Source organism: Dermacentor variabilis, chromosome 3 (genome assembly GCF_050947875.1).
Source record: "Dermacentor variabilis isolate Ectoservices chromosome 3, ASM5094787v1, whole genome shotgun sequence".
NCBI classification, from domain to species: domain Eukaryota; kingdom Metazoa; phylum Arthropoda; class Arachnida; order Ixodida; family Ixodidae; genus Dermacentor; species Dermacentor variabilis.
This window is the reverse complement of record NC_134570.1, coordinates 104,006,349-104,029,971: the sequence shown is the minus strand read 5'-3', so window position 1 is coordinate 104,029,971 and position 23,623 is coordinate 104,006,349. Positions and strand designations below refer to the sequence as shown.

The window sequence follows — 23,623 nt, the reverse complement described above, 5'->3', positions numbered from 1 at the left end:
GTTTCTAGGAGATTACATGAACGTACGGGATAACAGCTGTTTTGTTTCTTTGGGACAGCCTTTGTCTTCGTCGTCCTTTTTTGGTCCTCGTCTATGTGTGCGCTCTAAGTGACGATTGATACCATGGAATACCAACTAGCCCGTAGCCAAACCTTGCTTCGGTACTTTCAAATTATCAAGGGACTTCAAAGGCACGGACACTGAAAATTTCATAACTGTAGACATATGCAGCTCCGCTGTAATATGGTTTGGTACGCTTACAGCAGTCCGTATTTAATCATGCCTAGCAACGTACCGCTATCCTTGAAAGTTAGAGTGTGCTAGCATACGATCAAGCTTCTCCCGCTGCTGACATATGAGGCAGAAACTTCAATGTTAACAAAAACGCTCGAAAGGAAGTAAATGACCGCACAAAGAACGATGGAGCGTAAGATGGCTGGTGTAACGTAAAGAGATCGGAAGAGTTCGGTGTGGATTAGAGACCAAATAATGGTAGGCGACATTCTAGTTGACATTAACAGGAAAATAGAGCTGAGAATGTCATGTAATGCCTAAGGCACATAACCAGTGTTCTACTGCGTTATTAGAAAGGAGTCGCGATCGAGGACGGCAGAGAATTAGGTGTTATGACGAAATTAAAAAATTTGCAGGCATAACTTGAAATTAGCTAGCGCAAGACCAGAGTAATCGAAGATCGCTGGGAGAAGCCTTCGTCCTACAGCTTATTTAAAAATAGGCTGCTGCTGCTGATAATGATGATATATGTACAGGTGACACCTCCCTCTGCTTATCTGGGAACCAGCAAAAGCGCTTCGCAATGTCCACAGCGTCCACAATCTCCACAATCTCCCTCGTCATCCTGCTATGAGCCTTATACAGAATGAAAGTGCTTTCAAACATGGGCTTGCAGGAACAATCTCGGCAGTGAATACCCAAATGACCAGAGATTACGCTAGTGACGTTATATTGATGCTCTTTTAATCTCTCATTGATGCATCTGGCGATTTGGCCAACATAGTTCTTCCGCATGAAAGTGGAATAGCATAGACAACGCTATGAGTACAGGTTACAAATTGTTTGTGATGTTGGGTAGAACATGCGTGCCTTTTGTCATTCTCCGTGCTAACCTGTGCGGAAGAACGTATGTTGGTCAAACCGGCAGATGCATCAATGGGAGATTAAAAGAGCATCGATATAACGTCGCTAGGGTAATCTCGGGTCACTTGGGTATTCACTGCCGAGCTTGTTCCTGCAAGCCCATGTTTGAAAGCACTTTCATTCTGTATAAGGCTCATAGTAGAATAATGAGGGGGATTGTGGAGGCCTACGAGATTGCAAAATTAGAGCAAAAGTGCGTAAGCAAGCCTTCGTTGTCGCTATCTGAAAAGGAGATATGATTCCTGGGTTTATCTTTGTGACCATTGCAGTACATGTATTTCCCATGCCTTGCACACGTGTACGGTTTTTCGAAATGCACCACTGAATGTTCTTTTTTGCTGTTACGTTTGTTTCTGTTCACACGATATATATTTATCGATGCGTGCGAAAATATAATCTATAATTGAAAGTGAAGCGCTGTGTCTGTGTATCTGTTTCTTTCTACGTCCTTGTTAAGTCGCACTTATACACTCTACTATGGATTCTAACCAAATAGCCCGCCAACGTGTTTTAACCGCTCTTCCTCGATGCTAAAGTTATACTTGGCACTGGTTGTGAATCGCTTGCTTTTCCAGTTGCCGTAAATATCGCCGTCGCATCTCTCGTACGATCGAGTGGAGTAGCTACGTCGGAAAAACATCAGGAGAGCTCTTAGTGTGGCCCCGGCAGCTACCAGCAACAATATTTCTCATGAGCATATATAGTCTTATCTCCGCCTCCTTGCATCTCAGCGTTTGCTCTCAGTGATAGTCAAGTAAGGAGAGCTCTTCTGCAGAGACTCAGGAGGCGGACTGAATATCACTACCGTGTGGCAGTCAACACACTTCGTGTACTTAGCCTGCAATTACATAAAAAAAAACTACAGCGCCAGGGGCCATGTGGTCGTAGGAGGGCGTAGAATGTCAACATCCAACATATTTGCATCAAGCTCCTACCTTCTGCTACGAAACCAAATCTCAGGTGCTCGAAAACCTCGATGATTTCAACAATCGGCGACCAATTTTATGTGCACTGCAGGACGAAGGCTGCGATCTCTAAGTACCCGAGTCTTGCGCTAGGTGATTACAACTTGCACCTGCAAATTTGCTACTTTCATCACCCTATCTAATTTTCTGCCGTCTTCGACTGCACTTCTCTTCCCTTGACACCCATTCTACAACTCTAATGGTCCACCAGTTATTTACCCTACGCATTACATGGCATGCCCAGCGGCTTTTTTTTCTGGTAATGTCGACTAGAATATAACCTATCACCGTTTTCTCTCTGAGTCCCACCGCTCTCTTTATGTCTCTTAACGTGAGCCCGCTGTTCCATAGGCCGTGCGGGCTGGGCAATATTATCTTTATTTCCTTTTGTTCTGCACCCACACTAACTTATGTCCCTTAACGTTACGTCTAACATTTTTTCGTTCAATCGTTCCTTGCGTGGTGCTTAACATGTTCTCGAGCTTAATTGTTAGCCTCTAAGTTTCTGCTCCATATTTCAGCACCGATACAATGGAATGATTTTACACTTTTCTTTTCAACGGCAGTGGTAAGCTCCCCGTGAGGATTTGATAATGGCTGGCGTCTGCACTTTTCATTTCTGCTCTTCAGTAATCAGTAATCATTTCTGCTCTTCAGTAAACTTCCTTGTCATGATCAGGGTCCCCTGTGAGATATTGACCTAGTTGAACGTACTTCTGTACAGACTCTAGAGACTAACTGGCGATCCTGAATTCTTGCTCCCTCGCGAGGCTATTGGACATTGTATTCTACATATTACCCTTCAATCCTACTCTTACAATTTCTTGGTTAATCTACTTAATCATTTGTTGTGATTCTTTCCAAGTTTTTCGAAACAGGACAATGTCTTCTGTGAACCAAAGGTGGCTGAGATATCCGATGTTGATCCTCGCTCCTAAGCCTTCCCAGTCTAACAACTTGAATACTTCTGAGCATGCATCTGATAGCACTGGAGAGATTTCGTCTCCTTGCCTGACCCCCTTCTTCATAGGTAATTTTCTACTTTTCTTGTGGAGAACCAAGGCAGCGGTAGAATCTTTGTGGGCATTTCCCAGGATATTCACGTATGCCTGCTCTGCTCCCTGATTACGCAACGCCTCTATGAGTACTGGTATCTCTACTGAATCCAATGCGTTTTAATTACATGTGAAAGCCATATAGAGAGGTTCATTGTACTCCGCAGATTTCTCGATTACCTGTTTGATCACATGGACATGATTCATTGAAATATGTCCCTTCCTGAAGCCAGCTTGTTCGCTTAGTTATTTAAGTCAAGTGTTGCCCTGATTGTATTGAAGATTGTACTGATGATTATTTTATACAATACTGAAAGTAAGCTAACAGGCCCATAATCTATCTTCCTATGCATTAGTATATTTATGGCATTCTTCCAGCTCTCTCGTACATTTGAAGTCATGTGGCGTTGCGTATAAAGGGCCGCAAGCTTTTTAAGCATGATGTCTCCTCCATCATTGATTCAATTGACTGTTATTGCACCTTCTTCGGCCGCTTTTCCCCGAGTAATGTCTTACAAGGCTCTTCTAACTTCTTCGCAAGTTATCGAAGGACCCTCTGTATCCTGTTCATCACTCCTTCAAATGAAGGTAGCGAGGCTGCTCTGGGCACTGTAGAGGTCAGTATAGAATTCTTCTACTGCTGTTCTTATATCTTTGTAGTTGCTTATAATATTGCCCTGTTTACCTTTCAGTGCATACATCTTAGCTTGTCCTACGCCAAATTTTCTACTCAATGATTTCATGCTACGGTCATTTTTTACTTCTTCTTCCTTCTACCCCACGTTATAATTCCGAATATCCCCTGCTTTCTCCTTGTTGATCAGTTTTACCAGCTCATCGAATTATGTCTGATCTCTTGAGTTACACGCTTTAACGCTTTGTCATTTCTTTATTAAGTCATTTGTTATTGGGAGAGCCTACCTACTGTTTGCCTAGGTGCCTTACCTCCCACATCAATGGCTGCTTCTGAAATCAGCCTAGCTATGGTTTCATTCATTGCATCTATGTTATCTCTATGCTCCTGTTCTAAAGCTGGATATTTGTATCCGAGCACCCACCCGAGTTCACATGCCTTTAGTGTGTCTGGTTGTCTGTTGGCCTGGTTCTACATCCTGTACTATACTCGGGTTGACAGAAAGTATGAAATCTATTTCATATTTTTTTTTTCATTAGCGCTTTTGCAGGCCCAATGCTTGTTACTATGTTATCTCTATGCTCCTGTTCTAAAGCTGGATATTTGTATCCGAGCACCCACCCGAATTCATATGCCTTTAGTGTGTCTGGTTGTCTGTTGGCCTGGTTCTACATCCTGTACTATACTCGGGTTGACAGAAAGTATGAAATCTATTTCATATTTTTTTCTTCATTAGCGCTTTTGCAGGCCCAATGCTTGTTAGTGCACATCCTAAAGAAAGGTATTCATTATTCGGAGCTTATTCCTTTCCGCGAATTCTACCAACGTCTGTATTTTAGCGTTCCTGTATCTATGCTGTAGTGGCCAGTTGCTTACTTCCCAACCTGATTTTCCCTGGATAATCTCAATAATGCATTATCCTAGTCATTTCGCCCTATGTAACATTAAATAACAGAGTGGCAAATCGGGCGAGTTAGTGCAGCTTCATGGTTGCAACAGCGCGACTCGGCACGGAGTGAGTAAGCGGAGGGTGCACCACAGGACGCTGACAATCAACCAAAATTTAATGCAATAAAACGCGCAATATCTTTGTTAAAGTGCAAAGCGCGTCAAAAAGTGAGAAAATGACAAAAGATTTGGTAAACCAATGGTAAAAAAAATCCCCAGTTTTTTTCTTCCCTTTTTGGCATGAGTAGCACTTTCTTGAGTTGCGGATATATAACATGAACGTTCTGCTTTGGATAGTTATCCTTTGCTATGCCGAGGGGCTGTGTGAACATTATGTGAATCTTACGCTTTATATCTGAGATTTAAAAAAAATAAACTTGAATTGGTAGTCAGCGCCGTGTGGTGTCCCCTTCATTTACTCACTCTGTGTCCAGCCGCTCTTTTCTAACCATGAATAATAAAAAAAAAAACGTAGGTTAGGCTGTATCAGGTATGCCGAAGCCCCTCTGCCCCCCACACGCACACATATAAAGTTTCATTGCCAGAGGTTTGTCACCCACATCATTTGAGGTTTTTTTGGACTTTCCTTGACCTTTTTACTTAAAATTTCACTGGGGCTAATAGCTTACTGCATCATTGTTGGCGCGGGCGTGGACGGCTTCTAATTCATACTTTCGCTTTATTTTGCAAATCCTGACAATAGAAGCGCTCGCGCATTAGAAGCCGTATTTTCTCACTAATATTAAATTTCCACTGTAAAAACCGTGCACCTACACAGTATATTTAAATATACACAAAGGACAAAGTTTATTGTATGTTTGACAAAGATGGAGGTAGCCAATTAAAAATTATTTCTAAAGGTATCGATATTGTATGCCTAAGAATAAATATGTTCCTGTATGTTAACCCCGATTCAAATTGCTTTGCGTGCTTTTTTCACCATGAAAAGAACCTATAGACTTCCGGGACCACTTCGCCAGAGTCTTTTATCAATGGTGTCGTATATGCACGTGAATGTTGCGTGTCTCAGTATTGCTTCTCCTTCCAGTAAGCAATGCTAGCGACTCTTGAAAAAAGAACATTTCTAATAAATTACAACACTTATTAGGAATGGAAACATCGTCACTTCCATGCAAAGTTCATAAATATATACGCGGTGTTCTATCATGCTCCAAGATTTAAAAAAAAAAAAGCTGCGCGTTACTCGAAGAAAACCTAGTGCATATTATCTACACTACAGTGGAGCAGCTACCAGTAATTTATTCGTTACTGAGACGTAATTAGGTTTTGTAAATATATATCTAACTCGAGACGTACTATCCTAATTGTCAAAGTGTCAATGAGGCATTTGAAAGCGCAACCAAGGGACATCTAACTGCGGCATTTTCAGCAAAGTACTACTTGCGTACTAATGTTTTTCCAACTGCTAGACCCTGCCAAAGATGGAGAATACCACGTGACTGCGCTCACACCCGGATCATCAAGCAGTGCCCTCGAAGAGACTCCCTCCACGTTATCCAGAACGAAATAAAGGAAATAAACACAATGGGTTCGAGCTAGTGTCTTAGCTGCCACGCCCCGGCCGAAGTAACACGTCGCGTTTAGAGTTAGTTGAAAACAAGTTGTGATAACTGTTGTCTTAGCGTAGATAAAGTAAACGGATGCTTTTTTTTTTGCCACAAAACCTATCACCACAACGCGAATTGACAACGTCAGACCCATTGTTTAAAAGTGTGTTTTGTTTCGTCACAGTCGTGATGTGTTTCTCTAATAAGCAGAAGGTAAAGACTATGCTTGCCTCGGGAGCTGTACATCACAACAAGAGGAAGGCCGCAAACACATATATCAGTCATGGGATTGTGGCTGTAGACCAAACGCATCGAGTATGATCAGAAATTATGATAAGCTGACACAAACCAGCAGCTTCAAGAAACAGCGGCGGAGGACTCCATCTTTGAGTCCTAGCCTACGCGCGGATGCTACAGGATTTGGAGGATTATAAATGACGGCCTTTCACCCGTACCACTTTAACCATGGATCACCAATGCTTGGAAGATAAGGACTTGTAGAATCTCTAATTGGGTCCTCACAAAAGCCGATGAGTCACCGGACTTTTTGAGCAACGTCATGTGCACAGATGAAGCCAATTTGCACAGAAACACCTAGCTAAATTTGCATAATGCACACTATCGCAGGGACTCTAATCAACACTGGGTAAAGCGCAATAGGCAGCAGTACCAGTAGTCGCTTAATGTGTGGGTAGGAATTTACGTCGGTGCTATAATCGGTCCCACCTTCTTCGATCACACACTGACTGGACAGCGTTACGTGGATGAAATCCTTGAAGGATTGGTGGATGAGTTTTTCAGTAAATTCCCTCTGTCACGTCTTCCACTTCTGTGGTATCAACAAGATGAGACACCCGCACAAAGCAACAGCCGAGCACAAAACTAGCTGGATACGACTTTTAATGCGCAATAGATTGGAAGGCATGGGACTGTGAATTGGCCGGATGGTAAACTGACCTCTCACCACTCGATTTCTTTCGTTGGGGTTATGCCGAAGAACGTGCTTACATGATCGAGCTGGACGTAAGATTAGTTCAAGCCAAGCATAACGGATGTCGGCCGTAGAATTCCGGCGTCGGTCATCAAGAAAACCACAAATGTCATAAAACACACACAGTATACTGCGTAGCTGCCGAAGGAGACCTATTCGAACACGTGCTCTGCCACCTGCTGTTCAACGGAGCTTACGAATTCTTAAAAATAAGAACACATTAATTTTTTTTTTCTGCAGACATTCTGATTGCCAATTCCGCTCGTTTCGAAGCGGTCTATTTACTTTCCTGAACACATCGATTTTGCCTTTGCTCTACACGTTGGTCTCATCCCGGTCTGTTTATCTTGACATTATTTTTTTACACGAACCTGTTTTTGCAGCACGTATACACTTTCATGAAAAAATAGGCATTGGCCCGAAGCATATTTTTTTTTTGCGCAAAATATAGCTTCGTGCGCACTTTTTCGATGCGGTGCGAGCATAGCCGGGATTTTGAATCACTCTATGCCTATTATATTGATTTTCCCACTTTGCCCGTGGTGAGAGCGGCGCTTCGGCCCCGTTATCAAGGGGCATTTGTTATCAATGTGATCAGTCAGCCTTGAGAGACGAATAATAAGTGTGACGTAGAAATGAGAGGAAGGAATAGCTGCAAAGCCGCAAAACCTGCTGTTGGTGTTTCTTCCGTAGCATTATGAAAGTGATGCGCTGTCTCTTCTGGTTTGCGACAGGCAATGCAGTTGCTTTTAATCAGCTTATTTGAGGGGGCGGCTTTGTGATGCGGGTGAGAGCGCACTCATGTGACATTTTTCATACTTCGTGAGGTTTCTTTGCCAGCCGGGAAAAAATTGCACGCAATTAGTACGTCGCGGAAAACGCCGTTGTTGGATGTCATTCTGGGCGCCTACAAATGCCTCATTGACACTTCGATAATCAGGACAGTACTTCTCTAGTTATTTAATTACTTGGCCTTGCCGAATTTAATCTCATTAACAAAACAATTAGTCGCGCCTACTACACTGTACCGGAAACAATATTGTCACGTGGTAGGGACGTTAAAGAACACAGTAGCAATACTGTGAAAGACAAAGCTAGCTTTTATTGGGCGAACCTGTGCCCACAAAGACAGGCTACACTTAAAGCACAACGATGGCGGCGAACACAGTCGCCGATCGTCGAAAATCTGATCAGCGGTTCAAGCGCGTTCGCTTTTATAGATCAGTCATCGAATGTCCCAGAGTAACCGCTGGGGCCCGCGTGTCTTCCACAAAGTTCTGCAATATTCGCGCCGCGCATACATGCAATCACATCAAACAAGTTGGGTGGAAAGACAGCGGATGGAACCATCGATAACTTTCCAGAAACTTCGTTTACATGCAGGCGCGTCCTGCGCTGTGCGATAACATTGGTTACGTAGTGAGAAGTGGTCGCTCGATAAAGATAAAGAAGTACACGTGTCATTACTCCCCTCTTTAAAACTATCGTTCCGATGCTACAAATATACGATAGCGAAAAACAAAAGGACGCTTATTAAACGAAAGTGACAAAATAACGAAAAGAAACAAAGTCCACAGGTCAGTTACGCGAAGTCCCAAAGTTCATTAACGCTGGTAGTACGGCTTCAGTCGCACAACGTGGACTATTTCAGGTGGTGAGCGGCGCCGCTGTGATAGCGAAGTGCTGTCTGGCACGACCTCATAGTCCAGTGCGCCAATAAGTCGGATGATCTTGTGCGGTCCGAAATAGCGACGCGAAAGCTTTTCGCTCAGTCCTCGTCGGCGTATAAGGGTTCAAACCCAAACACGGTTACCGGGCTGGTACTCGACGAAGCGTCGTCGGAGGTTGTAGTGTCGGCTGTCGGTACGCTGCTGGTTCTTGATCCGTAGGCGGGCGAGCTGTCGGGGTTCTTCGGCGCGCTGGAGATAGGTCTGACTTCAAGATTCTCTTCGTCGGTTACGTGCGGCAGCATGGCGTCGAGCGTCGTCGTCGGGTAGCTGCCGTAAACCAGCTTAAACGGCGTGATCTGTTGTTTCTTCCGCCGCCGTGTTGTAAGCAAAGGTTACGTACGGTAGGACCGCGCCCCACGTATTGTGCTCGACGTCGACGTACATCGCTAGCATGTCGATGACGTTCTTGTTCAGGCGCCCCGTGAGACCATTCGCCTGCGGGTGGTAGGCAGTTGTCCTCCTGTGGCTTGTATGGCTGTACTGCAGAATAGCTTGGGTGAGCTCTGCTGTAAACAATGTTCCACTGTCGGCGCTGTGGACATCTGGGGCACCATGTCGCAGCAGAATGTTCTCGACGAAAAATTTCGCCACTTCGGGTGCGCTGCCTTTTGGTAGAGCTTTAGTTTCAGCGAAGCAGGTGAGATAGTCCGTCGCCACGACGATCCACTTATTTCCGGATGTTGACGCCGGAAACGGTCCCAACAAATCCATCCCGATCTGCGGAAATGGTCGGCAAGGAGGTTTGATTGGCTGTAGTAATCCTGCTGGCCTTGTCGGTGGTGTGTTGCATCGCTGACAGTCTCGGCATTTCTTGACGTAACGGGCGACGTCGGCGGTCAGACGCGGCCAGTAATACCTTTCCTGCACCATCGACAGCGTTCGGGAGAATCCGAGGTGCCCAGCGGTTGGATCGTCATGTAGGGCGTACAGTACTTCTGGACGCAGCGCTGACGGAACAACAAGACGGTAGCTGGCGCGGACTGGTGAGAAGTTCTTTACGAGCAGGTTGTCTTGTAATGAGACCGAAGACAACCCGCGCTTAAATGCCCTAGGGACAACGTCGGTGTTCCCTTCCAAATACTCGACGAGGCCTTTTAGCTCCGGGTCTGCTCGTTGCTGTTTAGTGAAGTCTTCTGCGCTTATTATTCCGAGGAAGGCGTCGTCATCCTCGTCGTCTTCCGGCTGGGGATCGATGAGGGCGCGTGATAGGCAGTCGGCGTCTGAGTGTTTTCGTCCGGACTTGTAGATTATCCTGTCGTCATATTCTTGCAGTCTGAGGCTCCACGTCGCCAGTCGTCCTGAAGGGTCCTTCAAGTTAGCTAGCCAACACAACGCGTGATGGTCGCTGACGACTTTGAATGCCCTGCCATATAGGTAAGGGCGGAATTTTGCTGTAGCCCAAATGATGGCGAGGCATTCCTTTTCAGTCGTAGAATAATTGCCTTCCGCTTTTGACAGCGACCGGCTAGCATAAGATTTCACCCGTTCATGTCCGCCTGTCTTCTGGACATTGACGGCACCGAGGCCTAGGCTACTGGCGTCAGTGTGGATTTCGGTATCGGGGTCTGCGTCGAAATGTGCGAGTACCGGCGGTGACTAGGTCTTCTTCTAGGTCTTCTTCGAGTAAGGCAACAGTTCTTTTTTTTTTTACTCTTGGGGCGTGATAGTATGGGAACACTATAATTCATTCAATAACCGAAATGAGACTAAGCCGGTTCACTCGAAATCAGAATGAGCCGCAGTCATGCACAGCAGCGCTAATATAAAAATGAAGCGCTTATAAAAAAAAAAGAGAGCGGGAGGCTGCAGTTTTGCCGGAAAGGCGAAGCAGTATGAATGATAGCCAAGGATATGGCAATTACACGAAGGAAGATCACACCACCGAGAGGACTCAGGCTGTGAAATTGACCTGTTTCCTACTATGAGTTCGTGTGTATACTCATATAAGGCCGTCACTTCAGCGCTCAATTATTCGAGGTCACACGAAGTTTCTTCAAGCGCAAGAAATATATATCGTCATACCAAAAGAAACCAACAAACATTGACGCCAAGGACAACATAGGGGAAATTACTTGTGCTTAATAAACGAAAAGAAAGAAACGATAGATGAATGGAAATGAAAGTGAATGACAACACGGAATGCGAAGGTTGTGGGATCGTTCCCCACCTGCGGCATGTTGTTGTTTCATCCACTTTCATTTCCATTAATTGATTGTTTCTTTATTGTCATTTATTAAGCACAAGTAATTTCCGTTATGGTGTCTTTGGTGTCCGTGTTTGTTGGCTTCTTATGATATGACTAATGAAATCGGGCCCCTCGGTTAACTCCCTTTCTTCTCGTTTATATATGTATATATATATATATATATATATATACATATATATATATATATATATATATATATATATATATATATATATATATATATATATATATATATATATATATATGGGACGAAATTATAACTGTCCGCCTATGGTCGCCTGACCCAAGCAAGTGGGGAAATTTCCGCAACAAATTTCGCACTCGTAGGGCCCTGTAGCTTGTGATTAGCAGCGGTTTGAGTTCAACGAATTGCCCACTATAGCATAGCGAGCTCTTGCAAAAGCGACAACTCCTGGTCGGATCGACAAAGTACCGTCGAGCGATTCCTCTCTAAACGCCGAGCGAGAGGCCAAATTCAGTTCCGATTGCGTCCTGTGTGGCACCACAACGGTGGCCATCTGAGCGCGCGACACGTGCACTATCGAGCAATGTCTTTTTTAATCTAAACAACCCCTACCAACCCGCGTGGTTTATACTGTTCCAAAGATATGACCGATAATTCTATAACATGTTTTCGTTAGATGCGGTTTTAGCAAGCAACCCGCCGTGATGACGGAACTGAGAGGTGCTTGTCGTCCAGAGTTGAACGCAGCCCGTAGATCATTATTGCTGCAGTCATCAATATATCGTTCTGCCTGGTGAGCAACAATGTAGTCAGATCGCCGACATTTTCATTCGAATGGGGAGAGAAAAATTCTTCTTTATCTCACCTGAGTTGGCCAAAACTTGTAAGTCATTTTGGGTACAATCATCGATGTAGCATACTGCCAGGCGAACAATGGGATATTCCGGAATAACAAGCTGATCAATGAAGTAGCGGAGCTATAAAAAAACATATAGGTAAGACCCATCATGTCAATAATGCTCGAAGGATGGGAGGCACAGAAAGATGGACAAGCATGAGATATGTGGACAAACAGACAATGAGAGAGCCCCGCCATCTGAATTCCTTCAGGTACTTGTGTGCTCGGTGGTGCTGACGTAACGATTTGACCTTCAAATGCACAGCTCTTCCTAAGCAACACCCTACAAAACCAAAACAACTTACAATTTCAACGCTGAAATTGGCTTTGAGAAAAAAGATGGTTGTCTTTATTTTTGCTCTAACGTGGCGACATCGGTAGTCTCCAATAATAAATTAGAAATAGTGCGTCAATAATTCGTCTAGTTGGACTTCCGCACAAATTGAGAGACTCGTCTAAGATATGAGTGTTTTATTGCGAGTATTGTTTATGTCTGCGTGGGAAAAAACCCTGCGTCACCTGCGAAGATTCCAAACACGACAAGGCAAGGTCGTAATATAGGGCCGTTATAACACAAAAAGAGCAAAGCCTTTAAGTAGCCTTTCACCATACGTAGACGTACACTTATTAGAGTGTAATATTGCCCTTCAAAAATAACTCTCACTCCTAATACCGCCAGTACTTTTCTCTAATGCTGTGCGCTAAGTAATTTATTGATAAGAAAGCCCTGCTCTGACAATGCAGAAGTTTACTTGAATGAACCACAAGAGAAAGAGCGAACACATATGCATGATAACTTTATATGTTGCAGGAAAATATTGCACCACAATGAAGTCAATATCAAAATGTGCGTTACCACTTTACAACCTGTCTGACTGTTTGTCCACACATACTGAGATTCCACATAGCGACGCTTGGATCAGAGTCAGTACAATTACTCGTGTTCTACATGTGTCATACGAGCAACACTATTACGACATTTCATTTCGCTTACCCTCGGATGCAGGATGTCCGAGATGGAGCTGGTCAGCTCCTTTGCTGTGGTATTTTCAATGTGGACAAGCAAGTTGCAGTACTGGCCATGGGACAACACGTTGCCGTAACGGTCCCGCACAACGGTGTCGAGGCACTCGTCGAACGCACCCATGTCGACGTGTGAGGACTCGAACATGCCCGTGGGGTACTTTCCGGTCGCGTCGAAAACTGCGATACCGCATCGGTTCGCGCAAAATGTTCGCTGTAACAGCATTTCCAGGGGCGCTTGACGCTGTTTCACGTTCAAATAGCGTGTGCACAGGGCCTGAGTTGTAATGCACTACTGACGTTGAATTTGTATATATACTGCGTGGACTGCATTGAATGGAATGCCCAGGTGCTGCGAGTACAGCCACCCTCCTTGTAGACACAGGATCACCAGGTGTACGCATGAATTCGAGCGCTGTAATCGCCCTTGTAAACATCCTATTAGGTCATACGCCCATTTACGCATCGCAGTGTGTTCGGCTGAACGTCAAACGCGCTTAAGCTTAAGCTTTCACAAGTTTGTCAAAAGTGTGGCATGGGTGAGGCTCCTACACGGCGCTCAAATGCAAGGTCCGTTTTCATTAAGCAGTTCGTACACTAAAAAGCTCCTAAAGCACCGACGCCGGCTAAATTTGGCAGCAAATATTTTAAATAACGCTGTCACCCATTAAAAAGAAAGCGTATTTTCGTAGCTAGGAAAGTGCACGTGTTCCGTGAATATTCAAATTGAGAACCAATAAAGTTGTAATTTGAGACAGTGCTCACGTTTGTAGCTTTCTTAGTTCTGGACTACTTTAGTGATGTTTTTTTTTAATAGGAACAGGTTGGTACGCTCAGGAGAACGGTTTTGCGAATTCGGCCTCAGCGTTATTTATTTTCGGGGAAGCAGCATTGGGAAAGGAGTTGGGACAGAGGGAGTGGAAATCGTATATACTGCGCTCCCTTGTTTGCTCACGCATGCTCGCGTTATTTCTTTCGCCGGCATTTTTATATACGCTTAGCGACAAACAAAGCTGCTGTACTCACGTCTCAGGACCCACGGCTCGAAGTTCTGCAAGGCTCTCATGGTCCGCAGCAGCGCCGTGCTGCACTCTGACCGCACGTCGGCTTGCAGCACTTTTCGCATCAAAGAGCGCGGCACTTTGGAAAGGCCCGCGGCCATCACGTCTCGAGCAACTTGCGCGTAGTCGATTTCCTCTACTTCGCCCACAGTGTTATCTGGGCTTCTCGCAGTCTCTGCTACTGACGCACTCCGGCCGGCGGCCACGCTCGCATTCTGAGCTAACGAACATTCGGCTAAGAAGGGAAGCAGCACACACGACGATGCGAATACCCACAGCACTGCCCGAGCCTTGCGATCGTTGGTCCTCGTCGACTTCTGGGACGCCATGGTGCTAAATAACTTGCAGAGCACGGCACTGAGGTGATCCACGTCTCCAAGCTTCACCGCTAAGAGATTTCGCGCATTAAGACCGAATCGTACGCTACAGGACGATAACGACGGCTGCGTAAGAGAAAAAAAAAACTATTTAAAGAGTACGCAAAGTCCGTTTGTGCTTTTCAGCCGTAAAAGAAAAGTTAAAGCGCCAACAGCTTCCCTATATGCTAAGGCCTTTAACAACCAATTCTCCACAAAGATACTCTTTTACAGTTTTCTCTTGCTCACGACGAGCTTCCTCATCGACATACGTCCGATACAGGCAGGCATGGGCAGCATTCAGATATGCACTCCATGATCTTCTTGCTGCGAATAGTACGGGTCCGCGAATCTCAGAGACGGTATAGTATACTCTTATGTTGCGGCTCAAATGAAGGGACGCTTTGAAGCGCGAGGCGCATTTTTTTTTTTTTTACGATTAAGTCAAATAATGTTGAATTGAGCAATTTGACAAAGGTAGAGGTTTGCTGCGTACACGAACAAATCAGCGCGGACGCCACGGCAACACTATGGCTATTTCAACCAATCTGAGTCACTCGCACATTTCCAAAGTTGTAGCGCGCCTGAATATGCATGAGATCAAAATAAGCCGCTGGACACCCTCCGCCTAAGGGGGAGAAACCGGCATTTCAACATATACCTGCCAAACCAATCGTAACTGCGCTGTGCATTACACCCTCACTCTCCTTCCCCCTTTCCGCGGTCAAGTGACTCTGTCCATGTTCGAAATAGGCAGGGTTAGGCATTCGCGTGGGTTTCTACTCTTATATTGCGTTTGATCTCTCAGCGAGAGGGGAAACAAGCAAAAGTGAATAACTGCATGCATTTATGCACGTCAACAAAGAAGTAGGGGAAAAGCAGCCACGAATGATGATAACGAAAGCTGACGATAAGCTTCTTCTTATTTTTTTTATCTTCTTATGCTCTTATTTGCGGTTTGACTACGGAACACTGGTACGATTATTGGCATTACTTTGTGACGTCAAGAGCCGTGTTATATAAACCGGTGTACTGGGATGATGCTTTTCTCGGAATTAGGTGGATTCAGGTGGAAAAACCTAGTCAATACAGAAGCTACTTGCGATTTTCCAAGAAGCGGCGAATAAACTTAATGTTATATATGTAAAAAAATATGAAGGCCCTATGGCATTCATAGAACTGTACTGAAAAAGGCAGCGAACCTGTGTGACCTTGAAGGATCCCAGCCAACTTTGCAGTGAAGCTGCATCTTTTCAACAGTTACATTAGGAATGTCAGTTCTCTGAAATTAAACCACGCACCTTAAGAAATTGACCACGTATGACTCGCCAATGTTAAATGTGGGTCACACAACGCGTTAGAGCATTTTTTAAGGTATATATACTTTAGAGAAGTTGTATTTGATCCCAACACATTTGCTTTCGCATGCAGATTTGCAATAGCGGTTCCCTGATTTTCGTTAAAGTTAGTTTCAATGCCGTTTACAGTTCTCTCGGGCCAGTGGGGTCAATTCAGCGTCATTCGTAAGACACACTTCTTGGGCTCCAGACAGCTTGCATGCGTAATTTACGACTAAGGCCACAATTAGTACACACACTTTGAACTTTGTCTACGCATTAGACATAACCTTTCCCGAATTTCACCCAAATATAAACAAAGTGTATTGTTCCGTTCACAATGGACCCCGGGGAACCCTACTACGAACCTGGTATAAGACATGAGCATAGGAAAAAAAGACGATGATACAGTAACTATTGCCAGCGCTCGTAATTAAGGCAGAAGTTGCAATGTTTCGCCACAGATTACACATGAGTTTCACCTTTCTCTACCAGATGTAAGCTGCATGTAAAATAAGGCTCTTGCGCAGCACTGCGAAACATAGCGTCGATTGGCCGCATTACGCATTCGTGCATTCGAAACAGAAATTTAATTACAAAAGTCTATATCTAATTTCTCCGCTGACACTCAATGTAGAGTACAAATTTACCGCAGCGTTCGCCCTCCCGCTCACTTCCCATGCCCCTGCCACGCCCTTTCTTTTTCTTGACAAATTTATTCTCAATGCCCTTCGTAGTTTTGCTGTGGCGGTGAGCTAAAACCAAATTGTTCGCGAAAACACTCATAATGCTCTGGAGCACTTACATTTGTAATTACTTGCAAAGGCCGGACATAAACCACCCGCTCCCAACTCTGCCCACAATCTCCCATAACCTGGAGCTTACATTCGCCGAACATAAGGAAGCTGGTTTGTTTATTTCCTCGCGAATACTGGGAAAACGCACAATGAACCTCGCATAACGCGATAAATTACCGAAGCAATGGCAGTTGAGTGATTTTTTTTTTCGAAGCGGTCTCTAATTCCGGAAATGTTGAAGTTTTCCTGCACAGTAAAATTAAGATGCGCCAAATTGTTACCAGGTACTCAGGAAACAAACATGTAACGTGCACGAGCACTTCCATTTGCGCTGAGAATTCGACCTACAAAAATAAAGGAAAATAAGGGGTGGTTTAGCGGTAAACTTGAGAGAAGTGCGTTAGCACTATGTCGCCCATCTTTGAGATCCCGGATCCATGATTTAAACCGCGTTCAGCGCATTGCAAAGGGTTGTTCAGGAGCTCTCTCCACCCAAGCCCTGCTTCTTCAAGTAACAGGCCACCCTCAGTTCCACAATATACCGGGTGTCGCAGTTAACTTGGGCCAATATTAAAAAAAAAAACGAGCTCTTGAGAAATCGTACCAACTGCATAATAGCCTTAGTCGTGTATACTACAGCCAGCATATTTTTTATCACGAAGTATTAATTTATTATTTGTTTTTAATTAGGGAACTTTTAATGATTGTTTGAATAGCAAACATATTCACTACAAAGTTGTAGGGCACCTCAAATAACCTCCGAATCAAGTGTATGTTTTGTGCTCAGCTTTGCCTCGTTGCTCTTCTGATGAAAAACAAAAGCGCGCGAAACATCCAAAACTCGAAATAGATACCCGCTCGCGCACCGCTACTCAAGCGCTCCTAAGCGAATAGACACGGATACACGGCTGCAATAGCGGCGGAGGCTCGATACAGGCCTTCACGCTATGTGATGGTCGTGGCATCATGAGAACCCGCCGCTGACGCATTGATAAGCTCAGCGGAGCCTTAAGGGAGGAGGCGGGATTTCAAAGCCGGGATACCGTGATGGCGCACATGGGACTGTAATTTTGAGCCCCCAGCTTGTTCTGTAGAGGGGCGCGCCCTAAACGTATGTTTCATTTCTTTCCTTAACAATAGAAACAAACCTGGCGCAGGCAATGTCCATTTAATGCGATTTGGCGGATCTGTACGGCAAGTATATGCTGTTGTCGATTGCGTAAATCATTTTTCCTTGACGTGTCAGTGCGTAGATAATAACGGGAGATCTCAACGGTACCACTCTAGTGACCTGCTCTTCAAGGAGACAGTCATGCCCTTCACGAATGATCAGTAGGCTAAAATGATCCTAGCTTTGGGGGCGGCATACGGCGACAAGAGCAAGGCAGCCAAGCTATTCCAGATGTGGCATTGTGGAGACGCCATTGTCCGTCAACAATACTTAAAACGTACGAAGCCCTTTGCGAGAGGGGTATAGCTTCACAAGAAAGTGACGCAGGACTGCGACGCTAGTTCAAAAAGGTGGAAACGGATGTTTTGCCATTCTATGCTGTAAACCCTCACGATAGTGCGCACGACGCCAGTGCGGAGGCCGGAACCTCAAGGTCATCAGCGTGGGGGTTATTAAAAAAAGGTAATATGCACCCGCATCATGTACATCTTCACCAAAAACCTGAAGACCGAGATTTCTAAAACAGGCTTGACTTCGACAATTGAATTTTCACGAAATGTCACAAAGAACCGGACTTTCTCACTCGCGTGCTTTTGATGGATGAGGCTAATTTATCCAAAAACGCATGAGTTAATCTTCACAATGCGCACTACTAGATGGATAGGAATCCCCGCTGGCTGATACAAACACATCGTCGGACCCATCTTTTTTGACAACGCGCTAACGAGGCAACGCTACGCCAAGGACATCCTCGAGGACCTCGTGAACGACGTATGTTGCAACGTTGCACTTGCGCACCTTCCGAACATCTGGTTTCAACGCGATTGGGCTCGTGCGCTTAGTGGTAGTCAGTCTCGAACGTGGCTCGACAAGCTTTTTCCTGGGCAGTGGATTGGCCGGCATGGACCTGTACCTTGGCCTGAAAGGTAGCCGGACATGACACCGCTGGACTTCTTCTAGTGCGGCTACGTGAAAGATCGCGTGTATAGCAGCGAAACTACCATACCGGACTCCCTAAAGAGAAAAATAAGCAGTCTGCCGCAAGATTCCAAGGTCGTTGGTCAAAGCTACAACAGCACAAGTTTTCGAAAGAAGAAAGTACTGTATTGCTTCAGACGGTGACCTCTTTGAACACATGCTATAAGCGGCAGTGGAAAATAACAGCTCAAAACAACTAAAACGTGACTCTTTAACGCACCTTCTTGATTTCATCCTATCGTAACATAACCCGCCGTGGTTGCTCAGTGGCTATGGTGTTGGGCTGCTGAGCACGAGGTCGCGGGATCGAATCCCGGCCACGGCGGCCGCATTTCGATGGGGGCGAAATGCGAAAACACCCGTGTGCTTAGATTTAGGTGCACGTTAAAGAACCCCAGGTGGTCAAAATTTCCGGAGTCCTCCACTACGGCGTGCCTCATAATCAGAAAGTGGTTTTGGCACGTAAAACCCGAAATATTATTATTATCGTAACATAAAAAAAAAAGCTTGCGATAAAGATAGGAATTGCTAAAAAACTGCTTTCTTTTGCCTTTTTTCCGGAGTTCAAATGAGAGAAAGGGTAAATTACTAAATAGTTGCCCCTTTGGATGGCTCTTTGTGGGCAGATGAGACGCCTCACGGGCTTTTGGTTTATTTTTCATCGAACCTAACTCCTGAGTAGCTCTTTTCTGTTCTCCCGAGAGCTGCCTAATATGCTTTTCTTGGTGCTCTTTTGCGCACAGTTTCTTTTTTACATTGATTGAATTTCTGTTGTAGCTCTGTTTATTGATAGGCGAAGATTAAAGCTATCCCGAGTGCCTCATGATCGAGCGCAACGTTCTTGCGTACGCAGATGCTGATGCTTATCGCAACACGCTTGTTCGGCTGCGAAACCTCTCCAGCCATCCTACATCACGATGCCTTGTACGATGCGGCGATAAACGAATGCTGCCGTATAGCTTTCAAGTAATGCTTGGAGGCGCATGAGTAGCGGCGCGCGTGCGCGCATCGATTTTGTATTTAGCGTATTTACCGGCTTTTGTTTTTCCTTGGAAAAAAACACTTCAGCACTTTAGCAATAAATGCTAGATTCGGAGGTTAAGGTGCCCTACAACTTTGTAATTGACATGTTTGCGATTCAAGCAATATTTAAGAAGATCGCTTATTAAAAGCAAATAATTAAGTAACACTTCGGGATGGAAAATATACTGGCTGTAAGTACACACGACTGCCACTACTATGCAGTCGGCGCGATTTCGCTAGAGCTCGTTCTTTTTTTTTACATCTTGGTCCAAGTTAACTGGCACAAATAAAACAAAGATAACTGCTAACTTGTGCTTCTCGTCCTTCTAAGTACGCTTGGCCCATTCAAAATTCAGTCATACATATATATATATATATATATATATATATATATATATATATATATATATATATATATATATATATATATATATATATATAAGTTGTAAATTATTGACTGTTGTGAATTATATAAGTTGTGAATTATTGACTGTAAATTATTGATATATATATATATATAGATATATATATATACTTTTTACTGTTTTATCATTTCTAATGGTTCCGCATAAAAAATGGGCCGTTTTGCCTGAAGAGTAAATAATTTACAACTTGAGCTTATTGGTCTAGTAGGCATACGGGTTGACAGGTTTTGAAGTTTTGCAAAATCTTTAGAAACCACCCGTGGCAGATACCATAATTCTTGTCCCTGAGTTGGAATAGTCAGACGTAACATTACTAGCACGAGAAATCGAAACGCATATTCAGCCAACTAACAAGAACTTAGTGATTAAATTTTAAATATTTACATTACGGCACATATTTATAATCATCAGCAGCAACAGCCTATTTTATGCCCCAGGACGAAGGCCTCTCCCTGCGATCTTCTATTGCTCTTGTCCTGCGCTAAACGATTCCAATTAGTGACATCAAATTTCATAATTACATCGCCCCACCTAGTATTCTGCCGTCCTCGACTGTGCTTCCCTTCTCCTGGCACCCATGATGTAACCCTAATGTTCCACCGGTTGTCTTACACGCATTACATGACCTGTCCAGTTTTTTTTTCCTAATGTCATTCAGAATATAGTCTATACCCGTTTGCTCTGTGATCCAAACCACTCTCTTTCTGTCTCTTAACGTTATGCCTAGCAATCTTCGTTCCATTGTCCTTTGCGCGGTCCTTAACTTGTCCTCAACCTCCTTTGTCAGTCTCCTAGTCTATACCCCATATGTCAGCACTGGTAAAATGCACTCTTTGTACACCTTCCTTTTCAATGATACTGGTAAGCTTCAAGTCAGGAGTGGGCAATGTCTGCCGTATGCGCTCCATTCCATTCTCATTCTTCTGTGAATTTCCTTCTCGTTATCTGTGTTCCCTGTGAGTAATTGACCTAGGTAAACGTAATGCTTCAGAGACTCTAGAGGCTCACTGGCGATCCTGAACTCTTGTTTCCTTGCCCGGCTATTCATCATCATCATCTTTGTCTTATGATCCAGTAATCTTCAACCCCACTCTTACACTATTTCCGTTAAGTCATTTGTTCTAGCTCGTCTCCTGTGTTGCTGAACGGGACAATGTCATCTGCAAACCGAAGGTCGCTGAGATATTCGCCGTTGATTATTACCCTCAAGCCTTCCGCGTTTAATAGCCTGAATACTTCGTCCAAGCACGTAGTGAATAGCATTGGAGAAATTCCATCTCGTTGTCTGACCCATTTCTTTATACGTATCTTCCTTCTTTTCTTGTGTAGAATTAAGGTAGCTGTATAATCTCTGTAGATATATTCCATGATATTTACGTAAGTGACCTGTACTCCTTGATAACGTAATGACTCTATGACTGCTGGTATGTCTAGTAAATCAAGTGCCTTTTCGTAATCTATAAAAGCTATATAGAGAGGCTGATTGAACTCAGCGGATTTCTCGATTACCTGATTAGGACATGGATACGATCCATTGTTGAGTATCCCTTCCTGAAGGCAGCCTGTTCCTTTGGTTGACTAAAGTCCAGTGTTGCCCTTATTCTATTGGAAATTATCTCGGTGAATATTGTATAGAATACTGGGAGTAAGCTAACGGGCCTGCAATTTTTTAATTCTTTAACGTCTCCCTTTTTCTCGATTCGTATATTTGCATTTGTCCAGTTCTCTGGGACCCTTGAAGTCGATAGACACTTCGTATACAGAGCCGCAAGTTTTTCGAGTATTATGTCTCCTCCATATTTGTTTAAATCGACTTTTATTTCAGCTTCTCTTGCCGCCTTTCCCCGTTTCAGGTCTTGCAAGGCCTTTCTAATTTCATCGCTAGTTATAAAAGGGGTCTCAGCAAGCTGTTCACTACTGCTTCGAATGGAGGTGTTGTGGCTATTCTGGGTACTGTACAGGTCGGTATATAATTCTTCCCGCTGCTTTTACTATACCATCTATATTGCTGATGATGTTATCCTGCTTATTTTTGAGCGCATACATCTTGGTGGGTGCTATGCTATAGTTTCCTTCTCACTGATTTCCTGCTGCGGCACATATAGCAATTTACGAATTGTAACTGTTGAGTTTGCAAGGTGCCTTCACTTGAGCGAATCTCCAGGGGGACACCACTTTACCCCAGAGAAATATATTGCTTTAAAATTTAGGCCAATGAACTCGAATAAAGCGTAAGAGGCAAAGCCACATGAAAGTATGAAGCCTCACGCACGAAGATCGGAGAAATTCAAGTACTAACCATCATTTCCATAGTACTGAACATCGCAGCACCAGAGGTTTCCTTATTAATTATTGTAGGAATCTCTATGTGCGTAGGTATAGCATAGTATAAACAAATAGTTCGCACGTGCTCAATACAGCAATGAGTTTGCATGTCCGGACACAATAACAGGGCAACCACTTGTCCAAGAAGCTAATCTGCGTATTGTACAACTCAAGGAAGTCTCACTGATACAGTCTAAACATGTCATTATTTTAACCTCTCCATTATTTTGCGTGCGCTTTGAACAGACAGGCTATTGCTTGAACGACCGAGCGAGGGAACACAATCGAAAGTTAAAGAGAGAAGTCTGGGTGCCTACGCATCGCAACGACTTACCGTGTCAGCCATGTTTCCAGGATTCTGGGTGAGAACAAAGATCACACTGCAACCGAACTAACGGAGGCACATCATCGAAACAAGACAGGTTCAGAATGTATCGATCACATTTCCATTAGTTGGTGTGATACGAAGATCAGCCTCTTCCACTAATTGTTGTCCCGTTACCGTATGTGTACATGTGCGGTCATCGCTGCGTTGCCTGCACGTGTAATCTTTGCATATGTATACCTGAATCGTGAACAAAATAGTTGCAAGTTACCGCCCGTGTTGTTGTTTCGTGCTTATTTCTCTTTCGTCGTCTTGCTTTAGAGGCAAACGGGGCACAAGCTACGGGTGTGACATGTTGGTGCGATTCCGCACGCCAAGACAACGGCTGCTGGGCAGGAGGAACAGCGCCGTGGCAACTGCCAGGCGCCTCACCACGTTAGCATGATGATGGGCGCCGGCAATGGCGTTGCAGGCTTCATCGCATCTCGTTGGCGCACGAGATGAGATGAACGGGAAACCGCCGGCGTACGTAAGTGCCAAGCGAATTCTTAGACAACATTATAGCTTGACGTTTACTGCCCGTTACACCCAGACCAGGGCATAGACACAGCAGCTAGTGCGCTTTTTAAGGCAGAACGCTGCCCTGGCTCAGCCACCTAGACGACTGAACGTGGGGTTGATGGT

At 44.4% G+C, this 23,623-nt stretch overlaps 1 protein-coding gene across 1 annotated transcript in view; it reads right to left on the bottom strand.

The window, feature by feature from the left end:
• Positions 1-15,152, bottom strand: part of LOC142576126 (nose resistant to fluoxetine protein 6-like) — a 63,560-nt gene extending 48,408 nt beyond the window's left edge. Inside the window, exons 1-3 of the mRNA XM_075686086.1 lie at positions 14,168-15,152; positions 13,113-13,321; positions 12,086-12,197 (exon numbers count right to left, since the gene is read on the bottom strand). Of these exons, the coding sequence (XP_075542201.1) occupies positions 12,086-12,197; positions 13,113-13,321; positions 14,168-14,531 (685 nt within the window). The 5' untranslated portion in view covers positions 14,532-15,152. The remainder of the gene's footprint in view (positions 1-12,085; positions 12,198-13,112; positions 13,322-14,167) is intronic.
• Positions 15,153-23,623: the final 8,471 nt, after the last annotated feature.